This window comes from Athene noctua, chromosome 7 (genome assembly GCF_965140245.1).
Source record: "Athene noctua chromosome 7, bAthNoc1.hap1.1, whole genome shotgun sequence".
NCBI classification, from domain to species: domain Eukaryota; kingdom Metazoa; phylum Chordata; class Aves; order Strigiformes; family Strigidae; genus Athene; species Athene noctua.
Genome location: NC_134043.1, coordinates 22339677 through 22364882, shown reverse-complemented (window position 1 = coordinate 22364882; position 25206 = coordinate 22339677). Strand labels below are relative to the sequence as shown.

At 37.9% G+C, this 25206-nt stretch overlaps 1 protein-coding gene and 1 long non-coding RNA gene across 5 annotated transcripts in view; both read left to right on the top strand.

Annotated features, from left to right (window-relative positions):
• The first annotated feature begins 5145 nt into the window (after window positions 1–5145).
• Window positions 5146–12209, top strand: LOC141962606 (uncharacterized). Its single transcript, XR_012633968.1, has 3 exons — window positions 5146–5284; window positions 8882–8975; window positions 11793–12209. It is a non-coding gene; the product is annotated as an uncharacterized LOC141962606 (long non-coding RNA).
• A 1386-nt stretch (window positions 12210–13595) lies between these two features.
• LRP2 (LDL receptor related protein 2) overlaps window positions 13596–25206 on the top strand; it is a 128517-nt gene continuing 116906 nt past the window's right edge. For all 4 annotated transcript variants that reach the window (XM_074910085.1, XM_074910083.1, XM_074910084.1 and 1 more), the window contains exon 1: window positions 13596–13814. In XM_074910085.1, coding sequence (XP_074766186.1) covers window positions 13721–13814 — 94 coding nt within the window. In that variant the 5' untranslated portion in view covers window positions 13596–13720. The remainder of the gene's footprint in view (window positions 13815–25206) is intronic.

Genomic DNA, 25206 nt, shown 5'->3' with positions numbered 1-25206 from the left:
TCAGCTGTAGATACATATCTTACAGATTAATGACTTTTTTTTTGTGGAGTATCTTTAATTGCTTCACGGTTTGTAGAGATTAGAGATGTTGGGGGTGTTGTGGGACAGAACTGCCCAAAATATGGTTCAAAACTCGCTGCCATGAATTATGTAATGACAACTACCACATGCCTGCAGAGGTTGCTGAGTTCTGGGATGATGGTTCTAAGCTGTAACTTGGAATTGGAAGAAGATGGATGATACAGTAGGGTTGAGTTGAAGGGAACAGTGGTACATTTTTTTCTGCATGCTCATGAAGCCTGACCTAGACAAAGCAGTAACTACTTATACCTGTGGTGCTTGGTGCTTGTGGTGCAAAGCAGTGGATCTTAGACCTTCATGCCTTCTTGGCTTGAGAATGTCTTGAGAACTCTGATCTGGAGTAGAACTTCTTACCCCACTCTAATTATATAAAATTCTAGTGGAAGGATTTGAAAATTAAAAAAAAAAAGTGAAGTTGCCTGAACTAGAAGTAGTTGCTTCTGGTTCTGATCATTGTATATTATAAAACATGCTGTAGCATAGTTAAGACAGTTATTCTGCCAAATGCAAGCAGGAGGAATTTTCAGAGTTTACAAGGATTTTGATGTAAGATTCTCTGAGTATTGTGTGTTTCTTGTAGTCTTCACTGTGTGAGGTATTTGGTCCATCTTGGTCCTGTTGGTAATGGTTACTATCAAGAGGAAGATAAAGACAAGGAGGAAGAAGTCCTTTGTCAAAGAATGAGACGTTAAGTGTACTGAATGCATTACTATTTTATTTTCTTTTAGAAGTCATTCATGCCACAGGCCTTCCTGAGTAGACCCTCTCAGTCCATGTCTGTTTCCAAGGTCTGTTAAATGTCACCTCAGAGATCAGGAAAAATTTCTCCTCCTCCCCTTAAACCCTTTTAGCCAGAGGCAGATGAAGTAAAGATCACTTCAAAGGCCCAACATGGCTTTTTTTTTTTTTTTTTTTACTTGACATTGCAGTGGCAGTAAATGGTAGCCTTAATTTTACTGTCACAGTTAAATGTTATGACTATTTCTGATTCTCTTCATATTTGTGCATATCAGGAACATCTCTTGTAAAGATGCTGGAATTGCAGTAGCTTAAAATTGGTGTTGTAGAAATGGGATCATTCCCCTTATGTGATAAGAACTCTAAGGCAGAAAAGGCATGTGACTCAACATCCCTTATCTTCAGCTGTAACTCTTTTCAGGAGTGCTTAGATAAGATTAAAAGAACCAGGCTTCCTTCCAACCATCTCCCACTTTTTCACCTGAAGAAATCTGCTGAGAAAATGAGTGGCCTCTAGCTGCAGAATTTGAGTCAGCTTCTAGCATGTCACACGCAGATTCAAATTCAGGAAAAATACGGCTCATTTCTGCAAATGTGCACGTGAAACAGCTCTTTTTTGATGTTGCAATTGAATTGATAGATTCTGTTGACTCCTTTTTCTCTCTCATTCCTTGTGGAAAATTGTGTAAACCAAATACTAAAAGAACTGCAAATCCAAATCTGAACAGATTTTGCCAGATAGTTTAAATAAACCAAAACTAAATTCAACAAATTATTCTGGTTGCAAAGTAGTCCGAAAATGTATATGCTACTGTTGCCCACAAAACTTTACCTCTGTTCTTTCTCACCGATGTTTTGTTTTTGTTTTTGTTTTTGTTTTATCTTAAGGAAACAAGTGACAGTGATTTTGTTTTAGAATGCAGACGTACAGATCAAAATGACATTAAAACTAAAAGGAAATATTTTTTCTCTTGCAGGGTAAAATGACCAAGCCATAGTGTATTCAAATTGTTTATAGTGATTTGCATTTATTTTTGTCCTCTACCTTCTGTGACTGGATTTTAAACTAAGCAATGCAATAAGAGCAATAGTGTGTGATGAAGTCCCTAAAAATATTGACCTGTTTTGTACAGAAGGCACAATACAGCCTGCTGTTAACTGATTTTGTGCTTCAGCAAGCATGTGTGCCAGCACAGCAATGTATTAAATATATGACAAATACCATATTCCTGTAGGTGTTTAAATTAAGGGCAAAGATTCTGTTTGGGAATCTGATATGAGAATTTCTGTGCTTATACAGCTTGTTCAGACTGAGCACATCTGAGAGAATGGGATGTGGTAGAAACACTAAGATGTGCCCACATTTTCTTCTTCTTCCTTAGTCCTTTCCCCACATCATCTAAAATAACACTGAATTAGTTCTATGTCTTTTCTGTAAATTTTTCTGGTATAATTGAACTTTTGAGAATAGACGAATCATGTTTGTCTACTCTTGTTCTTCACAAATACAAAATGGATTGAACCCAGAGAAGATATTTTCAGTTAAACTGCACAAAATATAGCTGTGTTCCTGGGTTGTCTGTAGCTGTAGTGCACATAGTAAGAGCTGCTTATGATCATGCTTAACAGCTGGGTGGGGGAATGCTATGGAAGAAAGGTAGAAAGAGGAGAGTAGGGAAAAAGTGTCTCTGACTCCCATAGCTCCTGTAAATCATCCCAGTATCTTGTATATTGGAGGCTAGTTTTCTAGTAGTGATTTGATACCAGAATTAAATCTTAGTGTGTGGACTGGATTTTCCTTTCCTATAAATGCTTATCTGGTTTTTAGACACTGTTAATAATTCTTTAAAATGTAGTACTGGCTTTTGAAATTTTGAAAGCAATAGAACTTAGCTAGCTAGCAGTTGCTATGAATAGCAGAATGGTTTTATCATAAATCTGTGTAAGCAGGTTGCAAGCATCAGTTAATATATTACTGTGTTTTCCAGAGCAGGAGGTAGCATTTAAATTTTGTATTTAGAACCTGTGCATGTCCATACATAGAAATCAAAGTATATATTAATATCTAAACTACTTAAAAATACTGGAGGTACTGGTGCCCAGTGCAGCTATTATCCAGGCTTTAGTAATAGAACACTTATGAGAATAATTTTACATGCTTATTTAATAGTGGCACCCAAAGGTTCAATTAGGATGAAGACTTAATTGGATGGAACTGTGTAAAAGTATCATTAGGCTCCTAGATACTAAGTTTTAATGAAAAGCATTACTTGAAATATCCCGATGTCCTCTATATTTAGAAAGAGTGAAACATCAGCAGGGATGATAGATTCTTTAGCCTGATTTTGGGAATGTGACCCATGGAAAACTACCTTTTGCTGTGGGAAAAAAAAGGCATCTCCTGCAGCATAGAAATGAGGGCATGGAGTACAATCTTGTCCCTGTGGAAAATGGTCAGTTGTGACAGGGTTTTTAATCTCAAAAATAATAATGCTTCTCTTTGGTATTTTAGAGTATGGGAAATCCCTTATTCTTGTATTCTAACCCTTAACTGAATCCCAGAGAGAATGGTATTTTCAATAGTGTTCTTCTAATTTAACCTGATTATTATACTGTTAAAACCTAAAGGTCAAACTAAAATGGAAAACTGCCCACAAATCCTTAGTCTTTCACTGTGTTTAACTCTGGATAGTGTGAGATGATGACAGGTGGCTTTAAAGTACCTTTTGTCCTTTCCTAATCCTGGTTTATGGGGATTTAAACATCATGGGCATAGTAAGTAGTCAACAGACTGCTCTATCTCCTACATAGTTGTCCAGAGATCACTGGGAACTAGGAAAATACAGAGGCTATACTGTTGTACCTTCATCTCTTCCTGATGTGCACTTTAATTGTGGTCTGGAGTAGGATCTGCTCATGTGACCCTAAACCATATTCCGTTTGTATGAAGTATTTATACCTGTAAGTTAGTTCAGACCAGCAGCTTCATAGTTGTGAATGTGACCTTATATCATGAACTGCAACTTGATCAATATGTCAGTTTGCAGAAGTAATTGTGTTGTGCTATAAGAAGAGTAGTAAGAACTACTGCACATATTGATTACATTCTTTTTGTTTGCAATCCTGTTTTCTGTCTCTTGTAAATTAATCTTTAAAGAGGCCTGCAATGCCCGCAAGGGGATATTAGGAAGACAAGAATATATTGGGAAGTAAGGAAAAGGAAATGTCAGTTTAGAAGAATATGTGATCCATACTGGGATAAGTGAGGGTATAGCAACAGAAACGAACAAAGGGAGGAGCATGATGTCCATTGAGAGAACAGTGAATTGTTCTTGGTGCTGTAGCTCTAAGCAGAATTTGGCTTTAATGTTCTGTTTCATCAAAAAGACCTTGGTGCAGACATGGAAGAGTGCTGGCAATATTATATATATATATATATATATATAAATATAGTAATAATAATATATATCATTTGAATCTCTGCTGATTGTAGTCAGTTCTTCAGTATTTGAAACAGTAGTAGTCTGATAACATTTGGAAAAGTTGGATGATAGTAAAACATAAGAAGTTTCATGTATTTTGAATGTGTTCTGTAAGTTTTGTTGAAGTTCAGTTATCCGGATTGATTTAAAACATGAAAAAGCTCATCTAAAGCTAATGTATTACTACTTTCATGAGACTTATCAAAGCCCAAGCAAGGTGGAATCAACAGTGATTATGGGCAATGAGGTGCATAAAGGGACAGATATGAGTAAATCATAGTGTAGGATGCCTGTGTTGATTACTGAGGGTGTAAATGTTTGTCTTGAATTTTCACTAGGTTTCTTTGATTGCTGAATGTAAGGAGAGAGACATCTACTTCTGCTGGAAAAGCTAAACATGGATCAGCAGAGTTTCTATTCATTAGTCTTTACTGCAGCATTTCTTAATACCATCATCTGCCTGTTAGATGATGACAGCTTTTTAAATGAGAACTTCACCATTCATATATGTGCCTTTGCTCTTCAGGTTGAATCACTTTATTATGCTTGAAAGGTGACAAGCCTTGAAGACTACTCAACAGCTAATAAAAATTCAGGGGACTAGTTGTCTGAAAGGTTGACTGGAAGAACTGGCTGCTGATTACGATGAGTTCCTGCTTGTATCTAGAAGAACTAGATACCTAGTTTCTGAAGTCAGGCATGGGGTTTTGTCATCCTTCTTGAAAAATACCTTCTTTCCTTCCTGCAGTAGATCCAGGCATTTTGTGTTTCATCTGAATAATAGTATGGGCAGCTGGTCACTGACTGCTGATGAGTCTTAGCTGAAACTACTGTACTTTGGAGTTTTCCCTTGTTAGTTTAATGGAGCCAGAATTTAACTGAATGTCTAATTTTTTTTTTTTTTTCTTAATCCAGAAGAAAGCTTTTTAACTGGAACCTGTGGAAATCATCTGAATGTTTTAGGAACTGAAGACATACTTATGGTATGTGCTTGATCACCCATCAGCTTTTCACAGGTAGATGGCAATAGTAATATATCAGGAATGCTGAGTCCCCACTCCCTCTTTTCCATTGTGCAATAATTAACTGGGTATTCGGCTTCATAATTCAAAGGTCTAAGGTTTGAGGCTTGTCCTCTTAATTATTTCTGGAGTTTTGACTACAATATGAATAAAACATTACTTTCAGGTCAATATGAGTGTTCAAGCTCGTGGCCGCCTTCTACTGTACTTAATCAGCCACAAAGGATTATGGGGACCTAGGGCATTTTCATTAGTATCTCTTAAAGTGTCTGACACAATGTAACATAGGTCCAGTTTTTCTAGAAAGGCTAAACATTAAAAAGTCATTCTTAAGGAACAAAAGGAATTTTAATATCTAGGGGAATGTGGTATGTAACCTATTTACATCTAATAGCTTGTGGCTCTGACTTACAATGACAATTAAACACAATTGTTTATCTATTAGGAAAATAGATAAAGAGGAATAAGATAAAGAGGAAAAAAACCCAATGACCACCCCCCACAAAGCCTTCTAAGACATCAGTAATTACAATGGATATGTTGCATAGCTCTGTTCTCATACATTTTTTTCAGACTCACAAACTACTCTTCCAGTGGAAATTTAGGCAAAATGAGTAAAGAATGTGTTCCAGTTTGTTGAATATACCCTTCAGCTTACGGTCCAGTGCAGCTACACTAGAAACTCAAGTGTTACGTATCTGAAATTTCTCAAGATAAGCACCATAAAAGTAACTTTCCTGTTGATTTTATTTTAAGATCTCATCTGAATAATGTTGATCTCTCTGTATTCAAACCAGTAAAACAGCAGGAAGTACCCTTTACTGTACTGATGTCTTTAGAAGTATCCTAATCAGGAAAATTCTTAAAGTTTGGAACTGGATTATACAATAATAACTTCTGTATGCAAGAATAAGTGCTGAGAGGAAGGAGAGATTCAGTTAGATATCTTGCAAAATACAAAACATACCATTATGCTGGTTTTTGATGACAAACTTTCACCTCACAATTCTCTATTCTATGAAGTAGCTATTAAAATAACAATCTGTGCTCTCCTGATGGTAGCTCAGGTGGATCTAGCATCTCCAGGCATGTTAGCCTGTTCCTCTTGGGTTGTAAAATGCAATCTGATGAGATGTTGGCATGAGTGGTAAAGTCACTTTAAGGGTGTAGAGCCCCTTACTGCCATTTGCAGCTCTATCCTGTGCTTGTGGGACAGTGCTGTGAGGCAGGCACGGTGGTCAGCGCTCTTTTGAGGACCTGCACAACTGAGGGGACAAAAAGGAGTGTGAACTGCAGTGCTGCAGTTCTGAGTGAAGATGGGTAAAGGGGGAAGGGTGGACTTCTCAAGCCAGTTACCCTCTTACCAAAGTCTGTGCTCACTGAACTGTCCTATATCTCATTCCTGTGAACAAGTCCCCCAAGGAGGAGAGGTTGTTTTTTTTTTTCAATTATTGTAATCCTTTTGACCTCCTGCATTCATGAGTTTGGTCTCTTCTTGTCAAAGTAGTTTTGCAGGTTGGCTGAATCAGGTACTATTTTCAAAGCAAATATTTTGGGTATTGCTCCTTAGCAATCAGTTAAGAATTGCTAAGATGCGGCTTATCTTGAGCTATTGTTTTCTTCATATTTTTTCCATTTAATTTAATATAACAAAATATATTTATACTGTAAATATCTCAGTATATAGATCAATGGCATGCACAGGGTGTTACAGGGTAGCTAGATTTTGGTCATATACAGAGTAACTTTGTTCTCAGACAGTGTTTCGTAGGCCTATTGCTATCTAGTCCTCTTTTTCAATAAGCACAAAGTCTTGTTCACAACATTTATGTAGTAAGACCATATTTTCAGCTTTTCTATTAAGTAGGCAGAGGTTGATCTCTGACACTCTGAAATAAATATCAAAACTATGAGAATCTGTCACCTGCAACCATTATAGTGATAAACCATGTTCTCATTTGCTTACTGTTACTACTCTGGCTTTGGCCTGAAATTCTCATTAATACTACTGATCTGAAGGCTTTTTATTTATCTTTTCTCGGGTGTTTTTGATGGATTGCTTTTGTGAGATCTCAAGGATTTCATCCTGACTGTTGAAGGAATGAGTTCTTAGTATATGTGAGAGTTCCACTTACAATGGTGTTTATCCTGAACAGACCTCAAATCTATTATTAATAGAGAAATGTACCAGTGAAAATAGGTAATTTAACATATGATACATGGTAGATACTGTTGCCTATTTGATAATTAAGTTTTTAAACTATCTCTGTGGGAAGTGAGAGCAAAAGAAATTTGTAGAACATTGTAGCTTGAATGATACATAAAAGAAGAGTAATCTTGTCTCATACTAGGTTCACTCAGTGTTATCATAACTTCACATCCATATTTAGTTGTAACAGTAGCTGAGATAGATGGTATACTATGTTCTCCCACTGCCTTTTATACTTTTTTCACTGAGAAGCAGTTTACTAGTTTCATCTCAGATTTTTTTCTAGTTCTCATCTGCAAAGTGCCCGAGAGATTAATCTAGTTTTATGCATAGGGAATCGATGCACAGAATTAGTGGTTAAAATATGCTTTGGTTTGGGGGTTTTTTTTGGTACCTTAATTAAGACCTGAAGGGCTTAGAGTTTCAGAGTTCTTGGTATTACACCTTTAAAGAACAACTCTCCTCAACTTTGGTTATGGCAATGAGTGTTTCACGTTTTGCTAAATAAGCCCAGGTGTCTTAAATCAGAAAATAATGAATGCTTCAGAAGTTTTAAGTGACTTCCTATTATATACATATATATATATATATATATATATATATAAAAAGAAAAAAAAGGCTATGGCATAGGCAGAGCTAAAGTAGTGTTCCCTAGTGTGGTAAACTGTCTTTCCTTCTTTCTTGTTTCATTTACTCTTACATTTCTGCAATACACGAGGCAGGGGCTTTCCTTCACTATTTTATCCTCATTGATTACCCAAAAGCAGTCTGCTAATATACTGAATGAGTTAGTATGCTATGAAAAACAGCAGGTCCTTGTGTATCTAAACTGCCTCTGAGTTACTGGCTTCAGATGTGAAGATACATTGGCTCTTATTTTGAAAGACATGCTGTGTGTTTCTCTCCTTTATGGAATACTGTGTTGAAATGCATAGCATTAAAAGTGAATATAATTATACAAAACACCTAAATAAATATGGAAAATGCTGAAGTTTTTATTGGTTTTGTTTTATACATGACTACAGTGAAACCCAGAATAGATATTCACAGAGTAACTATTTTCTACCCTATGAGCACTCTTGGGATATGTACTTGTGGTGTTGCAATGCCCAGGTTTGGTTGGTAGAGTGAAGTGTGGCTGGAAAAACATCAAGAAGACAAGGACTCCAGTCTTGCTTTTTCTCAGCATAGCTCAGTCTGCCCTTGTAAAAGGTGTTCAGAGTTATTCCAACCTACCCTATTTCCCTTGTTAGTACCCTCAAAAGTTTTTAGAACACAAGTAATTTGGAAATGCCTCTTTACCTCCTATTCCTTTTCAAGTACAAATTCCGTATGTGGCTTCCTTGCAGGGCAGAGCAGGCACTGAAGGGCCAGTGAACTGGAGAAAACATGAGGACCTCTGTTCCTCAGGGACAGAGAAAGTGCCAAAGAAATCTTCTTGCGGTAAGGCAAGTACCAAGAACTTTGGCAACTAGAGGTATAACTGGGATAAAGCATACTTGCCCTTCCTTTGTGACTGTGACTCCAGCACAGGGCACAGGGACTTGCAGGCTGAACCAGACAGTGCTGACCAAAGGGTGGAGGGGACAAGTGGAAAATGTTTAGTCTTTCTCTGCTTCCTTCTGCATTCCAGGTAAACTAACTCATCTCTGTACAGTTATTGTTAAACTCCATCACAGGCCCAGTTCTGCTGGTGAAATACACGGGGTGTTTGGAAGATCACTTAGTCATTGCTTCTCTGTTAGTCTCACTTGTTCAGTGGCAAACAAAAAGTGTGCTGTTCCCATGCACTACTTGATCCAGGGCACAGTGATAAAATTCCAAGTTGAAAGAGAGAAGTTGTAATGTGTCACTAACCAGGAGACCTTGAGGAAACTTCTCACCACATGCTGCATGTGCAATCCTGACTCTGCAATTTCTGTTCTGGCTTGATTTACATCTCCTTAGTTTAATGTTTCTCACATTCATGTGGGGTGGGGATCCACCTTTGATCCAGTCTTCTGGAAATCTGTGCTCTAGTTATGAATATGCATTAGAAGTTTGGGAACCCTATCAACTAAGGCCCTCTTTTTCTTAGTTTGAGATTAGGTGGGTTTTGTTCTTTAAATCCTTGGAAAAAATTACCTCCTTGGCAAATAACTGCCATTGTTTTAGGTACTGTGAAATGTGATGTGACTTAGAAACTGGGTGAACTTGTTTTCTGCTGTTTTGGGGCTGTTTTCTGCTTTTCTCTTCCATATGTTGTAGAGATGAAATCAATGCCAGTTCTCTCTACAAAATGCAGCTCAGTACCCTAAAACATGACCTTCCTATTTATGGAAACTTTTGCTCACACTATATGTACTTGTAAGGATTAAATGGTGAAGTCTAAATACACATTGCTACTGTGGACCCCCATGAAAATAACTAGGTCTGCTCTCCCTGATATCTGACGGCTTTGATGCAAACTGAATTGGGCCTTAGGTGAAGGAAATGCCTCGAGTAGTACCTCTAAAGGGACCCTTCTGCCATTAATAGCCTGTTAAGAAAATAAGTCTGTAACACACACAAATATTGTTGCTTGCTGTAAAACAGAGGTTAAGTTACAGAATGGGAAACTTTAAATTGTAGAACAGCAAAGATAGATGAAATCTGAAGAATTAACTGCTGCTGTTGGGTATTTATTATTATTTAGACAGAGTCAGAGTTTTTGGGTTAGATTTGTATGACTTGTCATTACTAGTGTTCTCTCAAAAAATGAGCATGGCTGCAGGTAGACTTGCTTTACAGTATGATTAAACAAAAATGACAACAAACCTTGTAATGATAAAGGCATAGGATTTAATGATGGAACTTAAATGTGAAATTGGAAACACAGCTTGTAATGTAAAATGTTTTCTATGTGGAAAAACTGGGGTTCATCCAAGGACAGATGACCACAAGATTACCAAATGCCAATGGCAATTACAGCTTTGTTGGCTAATGCACTGGGCAGATCCTCAGCCTCTGTAAATGGTCCTAGCCCTGAGAAGTTCAGAAGAGACAAATTTACAGGTGCAGATCTGACCCACAGTTTCTTTTAGTAAATGCATTTGGTTTGTTGTTTTGGTGTTTTTTTTTTTGTTGTTTTGGGTTTTTTTTTGTTTTTTTTTTTTTTAAATTATCCATCAGCTTTGTATCTTTATCTAGTCATACATCAACCCTGGTGTTTCTGTCTGTCTGTTAAGAATTGGATGAGTTTGGACACCAAGTTAGAACTGAACCCTGGTCAAAAATCAAGCCTTTTGATTTTTAACTTCTGTGCTTAGCATGCATCTTTAATGTGTAAGCAATGTGGTTGTTCATTCTAAATTACACCTTTAACAGCTTTTCTGGTTGTTTGCTTACAGCAAAAACTAGGCAAGCAAACACATCCCAAACTGCATTTTGAATTAAAAGCAGAGTTTAGTCAACAACCACATTGCCCATGTTTTCTCCCTCTAACCTTCAAACAGATGTCATCTGCATCTTCTTAAACCTGAAATAATCAATTAAAAATCCGTAAATCTAGTTCAGGCAGAAAACAATCAGCTGACATTTTAGTCAACAGGAAGCTGAGAGGGAGAGATGTGTTACACTGGTGTGGGTGATTTTGGATGTAGTTATGGGAAAGCCTTGAGGTGTTTAGAATCTGATCTTGCAGTCCCATTTGATGGTGTCCAGCAGGACAAGGGTCCCTTTGGTTGGATTATGAGGTACCATGGTAAAGTGAGAGGAGAAAATTTTAGATGAACTAAATGGAGAACAGCACTGTCCTGTGCTGGCTCCTTAGTGACTATCATTCTTCAGCAGTGAAGCATCCAGGCTGATCAGTTAATTTGTCTCTGAATGCAAATTTTGTCTTACAAGTGCAAAGAATAATGGGTAGGGAGGGCTTGACCCACTGTTTCAGCACAGGGCTTCCCCTCGCTATCAACAGCGTCCCCACCATTCCTGTTTGAGAATCCCTCTTGCTCACCACCCTGTGGGAAATATAGATGTATAGAAATAGTAATGGCGAATAGGGCAGGAGCACACCTTCTGGCTGCCAGCTATGTGGGAGTGAAACATAAGTAGGTGCCTCCCAAAGCTTATATCCAGGTCACCTCAAAAATGCAGTGACAGAAGAGTTCACATAGCTCTCAATCTGGGATTGCAGTTTCCAAGCACTGTTTACCCTGTCTGTGTGTTGCTGGGGTGTGAACTGCTTTAAACAATTCCCCTTCTAATTAAGTACGGTCAATCTGTGTGTTGGCTTTTCAGGCACCCATCTGTACAGAGCGGATCTGCTTGCTCCCCTCTGAGGATCCCTTCCTTCCCTCCCCATCAGCGTTGTTGGGGGATTAAAGCAGCAGTGGCCCCATACACAAACGCAGCTGGTTCCGTTTGGTCAGCCTGAGCCTTGCTGTGAAACCACGACAAGAATTCCAGTAAGTTGGCAACACTGAAACACAAAGAAAACAACAATAGGAAAAGTCCTTCCGTGCAGAAAGGAATGTTTCAAGCACTGTTCTCCTACAGTGAAAGGAGAGAGGGTGGGAGGGAGGAGAGAGATTTGAAGAGGGTAGGTCCCCCCCTTCCCCCAGCAGCTCTGGATCTTGTGATGGAGAGATCTTATCCTCTCTTTGTGATTCAGAGGTGCCAGGAAGCTAATTGAATATTCTGATCTGCCCCCAGTGTTTCTTGTGGCTTGACCCCGGTGCTGTGTCGTACCACTACACCAAACAGCCCTGAACCTGCATAAATCACAACCTTGCAAAAGCCTACACGCCACATCTTCTCCCCCTTCTCCCCCCCCCCCCCGCTTTTTTTTTTTTTTTTTTTTTTTTCCTATCTCGATAGATAGAAAAGCTTTATGGAGAGGTTTAGGGGGGTTAGCATCCTACAGGATCTCGAGAAAAATCAGTCTGCTAATAAACTACCATATATTCCTCCACAACTTTTGCAAGAATAATGCAGGCACTTCTACCCCTTAACTGCAATTGCAGTCCATGGCAAAAAGAAGAGTTAATGCTTTGAGATATTGCTTAAGTTTGCAGCATCAGCAAACATGCATTGCAGTATAATGAACATGGCATGAAGCTAATGTAAACAATATATGGAATTTATAAAGGTCGTGTCATTAAAATGAATCTGACAAAGCCTCTTGCAAGACAAATAGACCCATCTTTCTCCCATGGTATGTATGCACAGTAGTAATTGTTTGCATGCATGTGTGTGGATGCACACATACAGAGGAAGGAACAGCTTGGTATAACTAAATTTTCTGTATGGAAAACTATTTCTTACTAATACAAAATAAAATAATGGTTTAACTTCACACAGTTTATGCATGAGTCTTCTGAATCCTGCAAGCAAAACCTCCAAAATGTTTGCCCTTTTCCCAAGAGTGCATTCTATCCTGAAGTACTACAGTATCTTTATCTTTCCCCTGTGCTACTATGCACTGTTCTACCCTTGTTAGTAGGTATCTGATTCCTGAAATGGCAGCAGTAAAACGCAGGCAGACATTTCACGTGTGCTGCACACTGTTGGAGAGTTAGAACCAGAGTAAGGTGCCTTCAGCTGGTATCTTAAGCATTCACAGCCAAAGCACTTTACCAAACTGATTCTCTCTGTTAGGAAAATGCAGAAGTTTCATCCCTATAGTTTTTCTTTCACAATATTTATGTGAGGAATAACAATAATAAAAATTCTAAGATTTATCCCCTGCATTGGTAAGTAGTTGTTGTGATGCTTTTCAGAGTTGTCAAAAATACTTTTCATGTTTGGAGTGTGCCTTTGGGACACTAAAACCTAGGACATATTTCTCTTGCAATCTGAAATTCCCCTGATCTACTCAAAATACACAGTGTAGCACCAATGGACTGCAAAGTGCAGGCACTGGGAATCATCCTGACTACCCTGCCCAGTGTGGAAGGAGGGGCAGAAGCAGCCTGTGGCTGCAGGGCCTGGAGCAGTGCCTGATTCCCTCATGCTAGTTCCGGGGCCGCCGGGTATAAAGAGCTTTATGCAATGTCTGGAGGGTGGGAGTTTATAGAAAACGCGATGTCTCAACAGGCGAACACGCCTTTCTTCTGCAGCTAGAGGGATAAGAAAAAGACACCAGGCTCCTTGTGCTGCTGCTGTGCAGATCAGCATCCCGGAGTGGAGGAGCTAGCTTCCGAGGGAGCTGGAGCATCCCAGCCCAGATGGGACCTCACCATCGGATGGATGGAAGAGCAGCAACTGCTTGCAAACTGCTCATATTATTCACTGCATGCATAGTGCAGGGCAGTTGCCAAGGTAAGCACTATGCTCCAGCCTCTCCGGAATGGGACTTGCACCGCAAGGAGCACATCCCTGTCCTGGGGACTTCTATGAGAAAAACACCAAAGTGCCTGAAAGTAGGGGGTTAATGGGAGCCGATTCAAGTTCTTTCTAATAGCTAGGGGAGACAGTTGGCTCTTTCCAGGAGGCATTTGATGGAGTCGATTTCTGTTGTGGAAAAGGATGTAGTGCCATAGAAAACACTACAAACCACCACTGGCTCTTTTGCTTCACTTCATCTTGGTTTTAAACTATCCCAGGATGTTTTTTCTGATTGTTTTTCTGGTTTGTACAAACTTTTTTTCTGGTTGTACAAGACAGCAACACACAAATGTTGCTAAATTTGGAGGGACAGTTCAGACTTTGCAGCTCCATGGTCTGAACTCAGAGTTTTACAGACATGCAAGTGGGCAGTTTATCCTGTAGAGAGTACTAACTGGCTGTGGATAAGGTAAAAAAAACCCCAACCAATCACCCCAGAGTTTTTGCATTTTTTCCTTGCGATCTTTGTGCCCTTCTTGCTACTGAAGTGTGTGTGGTTTTGCAGAGCAGAGTTCACCTGCATTCCAAGAGCAGGTTTGGTGACCACTAAAGTTGTACCCAGAGTTGTTTTTGCTGAGAAGTGCACAGGCTGTGGCACTTGCACGTAGCCAGGTTGTGCCTCTGTCTGTGGGATATGAGTGGACAGGCTTGCGTACGTGTGGTATATGCAGTAGTTTACAGAAGGCTGTAGGAAAGAAACAGATGCTTAGTCTGGCGCACAATAAGCTTCCCCTCAGTCGGTCTCAGACACAGATTTGAAGTTGAGAGAGGGAGAACTTTTTCTCTGGGCTTTGCTGTTGCTAGGCGACATCTGGGAGCATGTGACGGGCAGCGCAGGCTGAGTGCCACTCCTTTGGTACTAATCTGGCTGCTAAGGATGGAGTAGCCGTGTCTCCAGTCCTCTCCCCAGCCTGTGACTGCAGCCCATCTCTTCCTGTCTCCCCCTCTTCACACAGTTTAATTGCCCTGCAGTAAAAATGAACCTATCTTGTTGGAGCAAGAGTGGTTGAAGTGCATTTCCTCAGCCCCATGTATTGACCCGGCAGTCATGCTGGTTGTGTGTGTGTCTGTGTATTACGTGTGCGTTCAAATTGTTAATCTGCTTTCTTTGCTCAACTCTTAGTTTAAGCTCATTAGACCGAATCAAGTAAGTAATTATACAGCAACTGCTGCTAGCAGCTCCCACTTATGAGCAGGGAAATAGGAGATAGCTAATGTGCCGCAGGAGACTTGAAAAACCTCTAGGCAAGGAGGTCACACTGGGCAGAATTAATCCTATGCACTTTTATTTTACATTGGATAGAATGGAAACTGCCTAAAAGTTTATTTCTCTGCTCTACAGCCACTTTTGACTGTTCAGGACGTGCCCAGTAAATGACAGGATAAGCAGAGAGAAGCTTTGAACATGCACCCATAGGCAGTGGAAGTTTTTTACTTTGATAGTGTCCTCTGTGTGTGTGTGTGTCCCCTTCAGACTAGAATAACTGCACATGAAACAGTACAGTTTTAGTAATGGGTAACCAATACTAGTAAAATCTCTGGTTAGAAATCTTGGCCACACTGTGATTATTGTAAAATATTTGGTATCCTTAAGTTTCAGCTCCTTGAATGTTGAGATCATGTGAGACTCTCATTTCAAAAAACCCATTAGATCATGAAAGAAATTCCAAGTCTCAGAAGGAAAATGGTGAAAATTATATTATTTTGCCTAATCCTCAGTATTTTCAAACGTGCTTCTGTGATGTTTTAGAAGGATTTTGTTAGCAATACCTGAGTGTTCCCAGTAATAAACTGGATGTTTTTACAAGTAGTTTCACCTGAATACTTGCTCAAATGATAGTATCATGATTCTTCCTTGATTATCTAATTCTGGATTTACTGGAATTAAACATGCAACTTATAAATGGAATAAAAATACTGCCCCTTGTAATTGCCAGTAGTAGAGGACCTGGGTCTCCAACCTTTGCTCTATAAGCCTTGTTGCCCGTGGGGTAACTGTTATCAGCAAAACTGCAGCTGGAATCTAAAAAACTACCTAAGTGAAGGTAGTGTCAAGAAGGAGCATCACGGGACTAACATTAATGATTGTTTTGAGGAATCTCAAAGTGCTTCATGCTTCATGTCATAAACTAGAGACGCTGGCTGGATGTTGTACTCTCAGCAGTTTTGCAGAGGGCAAATGAGATCACTAGGGCAACTTCGCATTTGAACAATGAGTTCTTTAATGTTACTGCAAAGCATACCAGATCTACATACTCATGCAATATTCCATGTAGTATCTGTTATCGGGCTCACCTTATCTAACATGGAATGCCTGTTCTACCTTTTTTGATGAGGATTTAGTACCTGAGAATGTTTGAATTTTTTCTGTTCTTAATGGTTCAGCACCAAAGGGACTGCTAGTTTAGTTGCTTTATAAAATCATTCATATATATATATAAAAATCATAAAAACCTGCTTTCTTTATAAAAAAGAACTTTTCTTTCTAGACACGAAGTATTAAGAACATTCTTCAGAAATCTAATGTAATTAATATTTCTGTAACCTATATATTTCAGGTCACTTAAATTTCCTTTGTTGATTTTTGGTGTCCCCTTAGGTCCCAATGACCTACTTTGAACAGAGATTATGAAAATCTTCCAGAAAATAAATGTATTAGTATTAAAATAATATGAATTATTTATTAAATATTGGTATTGATTTTTGTCACCAGTTCTGTTAAATTAGTGCAGGTTACAAAACCATGCCAGTATCATTTTTTTTCAGGCTTGTGTGTACTTAAAGAAATTCTCGCTTTGTTGCAATTTTTTGCAAAGTACCACATTGCTATGTAAAGGCCAGGATTTCACTGTATTGTGTAGTTTACAGTGTTTAAATTGCTGTTTGCTTCTGCATCTTTCTGGTGGATATTTTGAGGATCTTTTTATTTCTTCAGCACTCTTTATGTGTGGAATCAAAGATGACATATTGTTGTGAATTATGAGATCAATGATTGCTTAGCCAGGGTGTGTATTTTCATTGCTGATTCATAATATTTGTGTAAACTTTTGAATTTTGGGAAATGTAGCTGGAAGTGCAAGCATCTCCTTTAATGGTCTTTCTCTCTACATATATGCTAATTTTTTTCATGTTTGGATCCTATATTGAGTTAAAAGGCCAGAAGATCACAGCTAGGTTGCCTTCTAGTATTTATTTTTTCTCCTCTTTTCAATAGCTAAGAGTTTAATGACATTTTTTTAAGGTTTCTGTTGTTGATCTCTTTTTTAGGATAGCTGTTTATCTTTTCTTTATGCATCTTGGCAAAACATGATTTGTGCAGAAACTTTTCTGTAACGCAAAAGTTACAAAAGTTAGTGCATCAAATTTGATTTACATCCTAAATCTCTGCAAGGATATATCATCAACTTAAATGCATCCCTGGCCAATATGACTAAATTTTGTTGCCATTGTAAGGTCTTTATTAGTCTGAGAATGAAGGCTATTCTAAGTATGAACCTATATGGTGTGATATCATACCTCAGAAATCACAGTGAACATTTGCATGAAGTGAGGCCAGTAATGAATAGGCACAATAAGACCAAGTAGAGAGGAGCTATAGCAGCTATTTCCAGAATGGCGTGGAGAAACATGCTTTTCCATCAACCAGTGTAATAGTTGAATCTTCAAATTAATAATTCAGTGGTTTTTAGACGTTGCCTTCACTCGAATCTACTTAATCTGTCTGTAGGATGATGTATAGTGACATTGCTGTAGGCGACAGGCCAGTGTCAGTATTCATACTCCTTTGTACAGCGCTGTGCACGTTTAAATGACAGAGAAGCCTGTCTGTAAGATTATGCTCCTGCCAAGACCTAGTGTTTGAAGACCTTGAGTGAGACTTTCCTTGGGGACTGAGGATTTGGGAGTAATGAGAAGGGAGAAAGGAGGGCAAAGAAAATGAATATACCAATGAAATTCTGATGTACAATTTAATAGGTACTGTGAATTACCTATGGGCTAATCCTGCAGTAGTATAATTTTCTTGGTTTCTCTTGGAGATGTACTCACACAAAATCAAGAGCAAAAATGCCACCGAGCATCCATCTACCTGACTCTGAACTAGTTCATTTCCTGAGGGCTGACAATTTAAAATTACTTACTTATAATCGTCTCACATTTTAATTAGAGTGGTATTTCTGTGCACTGACATTCTTTTTTTTTTTTTTAATGATTGTTCTTTTTAATGAGTAGCCCTCTTTTAGTACATCTCTTGAATGTTCTTAATAATTTACTCTTTTTCTGTATTGTGTTCAGCAAAGCATATCAGGAATTTGCAAAGTAATCAGCTAAAGTGAAGAATGGGACAACCCCCCGAATTTTAGTTAAAAATTGAAAACAGTAATTGGATGACACCTGGTTAGATTTAATTCTATGCCAAATGCTAGAATTACAGTAAATAATTAAGCTACAGGAGTCAAGACAAATAGAGACAGAGCACCTAAGGAGATTTCAACTAAGATAAATGTGTGATGTATGTGATGCTTCTATTTCCCTGTAAAACAAACTAAAACCTTCTTTCATATATTGAGCTGATTGGAAATTTGAGCAATGAAATCCTGCTTTAATCCAGATTTACTTTCCCTGTGTTTTGCAGGAAATGAGCAAAGATTCATTTGGGGGAAAGGTAGAATGCAATTTCATTAAAGCCTTTTAATTCTTTTCCTTTTGGGCTTCCTGGGTTGACATGAAATCAGTCACACTGTTTGGAGCCTTTCCCCCTCCGTATGCCTTCTTGCACTGTGAGATTATTGCCAGTTCAAAGCCCAGGGGTGTTTTTTTAAACTTCTCATTATTTAGCATTGAACCTGGAGGTTCTTCTGTCGTGATTTTTTTTTTTTTTTTTTTTTTTTTAATCTGCATACTCTTAATTTTAACTGAGAGGTAAGCAGGCACATTGTAGAGGTAGTTTCTTTTATCTTTATGAATATTGGATCAAATGTCATTCAGTTTTCCTACAATACTTAATTGTAGATCTGAGAGCTTGTGAAATCTCTTCAGATAGACAAATGCATAACTTGGAATCACATTGTACTATCACTTTTAGTAGGTGTTTATAATTGTTTCTCCTCTTTTAGAGCTCTGCTTAAAAAGTGCTGGAACCATATAGCATTTCAGATGTTTCAAAGGAAATTACACTTTCTAGAAGTTGTCATTGTTGAAAAACATTAAAGGTTCCTTCTAATTAATGATCTACAGGTTGACATCTATTTAGAGAAGTTGATGGTTTTATGCTACTGTGGCTAATTAGCAATGATAATCAGATAACTTGTCAGCTTCTTTTTAGTAGTTTACACTGAATGTGGCAAATGAAAGGCAGAGCTGTTTTTCAAATTATTTAAAAGTAAAGTGCTTTTTAATAGAATTTGAATTGATTATACTTTATTCTTAAAGATACCTTGAGCTGTCTTTAGATGAAGGAATAACGAAGTTTCTTCTGAGTCAACTCAATGCAGTTCCATTACTTTCAAAGAAATTTTCCCTGCGTTGTACTGATCTGAGAGATAGAAAATTAAGATAGGATTCAGTGAAGAGTAAACATATCTTAATAACTTATTATTGTTTGAGATCCATTTTGAAGTCCACTTTCTTATGATAATGTTCATTTTATTAACTGCTCTTTTCTTCCTTAACTCGGCACACTTTTAGAACAGTTTAAGAAAATGAAGTTTAATGAGTGAGCATAGAAATGTTTAATGGAATGGATAGCCTTCAGTGGATTCCATAAGCTTTTACTGTTGGTTTCAAGGCTTTTAATGTTTTCTTTGTTTTGCAATGCTTAAAGTGGATTAGAGATCTAAGGATCACTGTTACAAGTTTTGTTTTGGATTAATGAAATGTGAGATATAAGAGTTGACTGAAATTGTTCTACTTTTATGACCTGTTCTATTTTATGCCTTTAATATCAATAAGTTGCCTTTGTTTTACAATCAAGAAGCCAGATATTCAGCAAAAGGACACTGTTTACAGCAACCGTGTGTCTGCCCAATTATTTTCTTGCACAAGTGGGTCATGGTACTACACCCTGTTGAGATGAGTCGAAGAATGAGGGTGCGTTCCAACAGGGACTCCCTTTGGTGATTACAGGCTCATGCTTTTGTGGAGCAAGAAGGATGGGGATTTTAGTTGTGTTCCGTGGCGTCTCTGAGAGAAAAAAGGCATAGTCCACAAGATATTCCAGGAACTGATACATTCACCAATATATATAGAATCTAGGTAATGGTTTTTACGTTCAGAAAACATTTTGCACTTTATCAATTCAGATAAATAGTTTAGTTGAGCTTAGTTTAGTTTAGTTTAGTTTAAGGAAGTACAGAGCTTGCAGAATTGGAGTACATAAATATCTCTGTAATCCTCCCAAGGTTTGCCCAGAAGAGGGAAGTTTGCTATGTAAAGTCTACATCATTCAACACCAGTGGGAGACCCTATTTAGATCTGATCAAGCCCTTGTCATACGCTGTTGTTAAAGGTACAGTTTCATGAAAAATGATGAGCCAATTGAACAGTTCACTGCTCTGGAAGCAGGAAGCCCCACTCCTTCGCTCTCTCCTCCAATGTCCCATTCCCATGTTGCTGCCAGCCTTGAATTCTTGCTGCTTGCTTTGCACTAGCACCACTGGTCATTGGACCTCTCTGTGATCTGCTTTCATATACAAACCTGGAGGAAAACTAAACCAGGCCTAGGGAATTAGGTGATTTCCTGGTGGTTTAGTGATTTAGAGCAGCATGCAGAAAGGTCTGGTAGTTACTAGAGTTTGGAAGAGAAGGTGAACCTTGGCATCAAGTGGGAGAAGAAGAGGAGTTGGAAAGAGGGAGAGAAAGACAGACCCCTTTTTCCTATGGCAAGTCAGTGGGTTGGCTCAGCTGTGCATGCAAGCACTGCTTAATGCTACTGCTAAGAACATACAGGAAATGCTTGGCTAGCATGCTAGTTACAAGAGTGGTCCCATCAGGGCTATAGTGAACCAGTGTTAGCACTGCGGGAAACCCTTTTGTAAAGTTGTCTAGTGTAAACAGATGGCTTGACTTGAATGGGACTGCTCACGTGTTCACTTTTGAGCAGGATTGTAGGGTTGTTCTCAACCTGCAAGGCAATAAATGAGTTGGGCGATAACCAAGCACATGGAATGCTGCTGCAGTGTTTGTTGGCCTTCTAGCTGTGTTAATAAAATAACTTTTACTACTGCGAGATCTAATAGGTTTTTAAACCATTTCATGTGAAACAAATGATCTCCAGTTTGTGTCTGAAATGAGTAACAAAGTTTCTCATTCTTCTGTATACATATATGAGCTGTTTTTATTAGCTCTGCAGTTTTTACTTTTCTGTATGAAGTCAGCCACAGAATATATTTTAAAGCCTCACTGAAAATTAATGTATGTTCCTATCATTCTGTAAATGTAGCAAAGTACTAAAATTCCCTTTGTTACCTCTGCAGTACATGAAAGGTATTTAGTGAAGTAATTAAACTGCATCTACTTCAGTTGTTAATCTGAGCCTTGAAAAATTTCGGTTGGCTGAACCAGTAGGAAATCTGAATAGAGCCTCAGACATACTCAGTTGTGGCCTGTCTTTTTGCTCAGGCAGGCTGGCCATCTGCTTCACTGGGAGGAGCTCTGCTTGAGTAAAGAGGGCAGCAATGGCAGTCGGGCTCCTTTGGCACTGACAGAAGTGATATCCTGTTGAGGAATCTGTGTTTTATCTGTAGGCAGTTGAAAAATATGATGATTTAACAGTGGAAATGCAAAAATGCTGTTATTACTAGCTTTTATTAGTTTTGCAATTTTAAACTTTATTAAGCCTGCCACAGGATGCATTATAAAATGTTTATCTTACAGTGAAAATAAAAAAAACAAACAAACAAGCCTTTAAAGCCGAACTTTAAATCCTTTAGAAATTTGGGTATCTCTTGGATTTGTCTGAGGAAAAAAGAAATGGAAAGACAAATAGTTAAATTCAACACAATTAAATTAAGACTGAGGCAAAAGCTCCAATCTTGATGAAATACTTTGTCCATAGGCTTTATCACCTATTAGGTAACAGAAACCATTTAGGTTACCATTAGGTTACCATTTAGGTAACAGAACCATTTCTAATTTTTATTTGGTTTCTTAAAAAAAAGACACTTTAGCAATTGATTGGGGTTTTTTTCAGGTGTGCAGTACTTTTTAACTTGTTGGTCTATTTAATTTTTTCTAGTAGGAGTCAAGACTTCTCGGACTCAAATCCCAGGAAATATCATAAGGCAGTAGTAGGGAGAGAGAGACCCAAATTATCACCCTTGTTAAGGGAAAATCTTGGTCATTAAATGTTCCCTATGAAGATATTGCCTCTGTGGCCAGCAATATACCAGGTGTGGTTGAAGTCACTTTCCTAGCAGGCATTTTGAAAGACTGGCAGAAACTATTACTATGAGAAAGGGATTATGATTTAAAGGTTGCAAGTCTGTAGGCAAATGCCTGCAGTTCTGTGAGCAATGTTATTTATATGTTGTGTGCTACCACTGTGAAGCTTGGGAGACAACAGCACTTTTCCTGTGGTTTTGTGCACTTGCTTCTGGATGTAAGTACATAGTATGCAGGGATTTGTATGCAGCAAGTGTAGGGCTTCTCCAGCTACACAACCTAGAGCAGGAGAGCCTTCTTCCCTGCTATTCACCTCTGTGCCTGGAATGCTGCTTAGAGTAGCTATCTAATGTAATTTAAAGAATTGCTTAAGATATTATGCTTAGCAGCCACCAACAAAGCACAGCAGCAGCAGAATCAAGCATCCTTAAGAAATCCAAATGGGTGAGTAAATCTGATGGTTGTAGAGTTTGACTGATTAGGGGAGATCTAAATAAAATACTTCCATTGGCGCTTACAGGAAGTGTAATGTTTAAGTAGGAGATGGTATTTCTTGTAATTATCCTCTTCTAATGAATTCAAGGACTGTCTTTTGAATTTGACAAACTCATTAGTATTACTGTTTGGATGAAAAGATATTTTTTTTGTAGTTTATTTTTTATATTGAAAACTATAAAGACAACATACCACATTTAAAAATGAAATAGCCAAACAATGATTTAATTCTTATTGCTTATTTTCAGGTCTATTAAGATAAAGTTGTGTTTTGTGTGAGCACATTGGACAACCTTGTTTCAGTTCAGGTGATCCTTCCTTTACTCAGGCCTGCGTTAGCACATGGAATTTCCTTTTTAAGAAGCTTGGTAAGGAGTGACCAGCCATAGCTGTTAGCTGCTAGGTGAAATTGAGTCACTGCTGAATAAGGGAGAAATGTGATGAGTGCCAGTGCATCCAACGAAACATCTGTAGTTCCTAATCTCACAGTCAGTAGTAAGTAGCATTAGAACATCTAGATAGACACACTAGATGCTTGTGGCATGTGATCTATCTATTCCGTACTGACACTTAATTTTTTCTGTTTTTCTGAAAATGTTCTTACATATTTAGTTTGCAACAAGTAACAGTTTTTGAAGTGTAAAATGATGACTGTGAAGAATGGTGACACAGCTTAAATCTAGAGTCTTACTAGGTATGATGGTGTTATTCAAGCGGTAAAGATATGGGTTCTATGATGGGAGGCGAGAAGTAGCTTTTGCTTTATGTACTTGCTGTGTTTATTGTCTGTAAGGGAAAGTGGTTTGTTTTTTGCATGACAAGTTTCATTTTTCATTTAATAACTTGTGATATAATATTCCAGTAAGGTTTATGGTTTGGCAAAGCGTTATATGTCGCATAGCAATTTCATTCTAGCCATAATACATAGAATAAATATGAAAAATTACACAATTGTACCTTCACAAACAGAATTGGAAGGCTCTTACTGAGGCTGATTCCTAGTGCTACAATGACTCATCAGCTTTCAAGAGAGCATGACTGTATTGAATGCAGTTCACCATCTCAGTGTGGGGTGTAATTTTGAGAACAAACAGCACATCAGTTGAAAAATTTATTTAAAAAACAGTACAGCTCTCAAAATGAGAATAGCTTCCTGAGAAGGTTCTTTTATGATCTGCTACTACATCTATCAGACTTTCTCAGTGATAGGTACTGTACATGTTTTCTCAAAGTTGTTTAAGCGCCTTTTTTTTTTCTTTTTTTTCATTTTCCACACACTGTGTAATTCTAAATACTTCCTAGTCTTGAAGATTTTCCTCGTTTGATCTTCTACCCCCCCCCCCCCCCCCTCTTGTTACCCAATTGTTATTCTACAGCAGCCTTGGGGCCATTAGCAAGCTTCATTCTTATGAAAATACTTGGGATGCTTCCTTCTGTGAGTAACTGGGGGTGTCTTTATTTCTACTGTGGTTTGCTTGTCCTTCTTCCTCTATATGTCATTTGGTCAATTAGAACAGATTTTTGCATATTTAATGTGCCATTCATGAAGAAGAAGCTTCTGGGATTTAGGAGAGCTCAGATGTGTATGCTTCCCCAGAGATCCTCAGTGCTTGCTTTGCTTACCCAGCTAACACAATCATAATTGATTTATGTGGATTAAGACACCTGATGTCAAGAAAACTGGTTGAGGTTATCCAATTTAGTTGAGAACATGTTCTTTACATGTAATGTGTCTGAAACACATTTTTATATTGTGAACGCTAATCTTTCAGTACTGAAAATACTTCTCTTGAATTTGGCCGTACAGATAATAACCTTACTAACTTCTCTAAGAAAGGAGTACATATAGTTTTTATTAGTCTCACCTTGGAAAATATATACAGTCAGGGCTAAAAAAGTGTCTAACAAAAATTAAAGACTGATTCTCAGTTATCACTGAAGTATGAAAAATTTGACAGTGACTTAAATGGAAAAAAAAACCTGGTCTGTTCAATATAAGGAATATTTACTTTATCAGTAGAAAGGAGTATCACCTCCTGTCTATCAGAATTAGCCCTTGCTTAAAAGGATTATTTCTTATACCTGCCTTGTTATAGCACTAAGAAAACAGTAAGAGTTTATTCGTTGCTTTTTAAAAAGTGAGTTGAAGCAAGATTATAAAGAAACTTAATTTTGATTCATTAGCTTATGGTACTGTGTGATGGTAAAGATACACAGTATGGATATGTGCTATTTGTGAGCATGTATGATAAATAAACTGTCATGATTTGAAATTTAAGAAGTTTATTTTTTTTACATTTAGGATCAGTATGAATAATTTAAAAATATTGTATATATATATATGTATTTTACTTTGTACAGAATGGCTGATTTTAAAGTGATAATGTAGAAACCACAGTTATTTTGTTCCAAATATCAGAGCTTTAAGAAGAAAAAAAAAGTTAAAACTGAG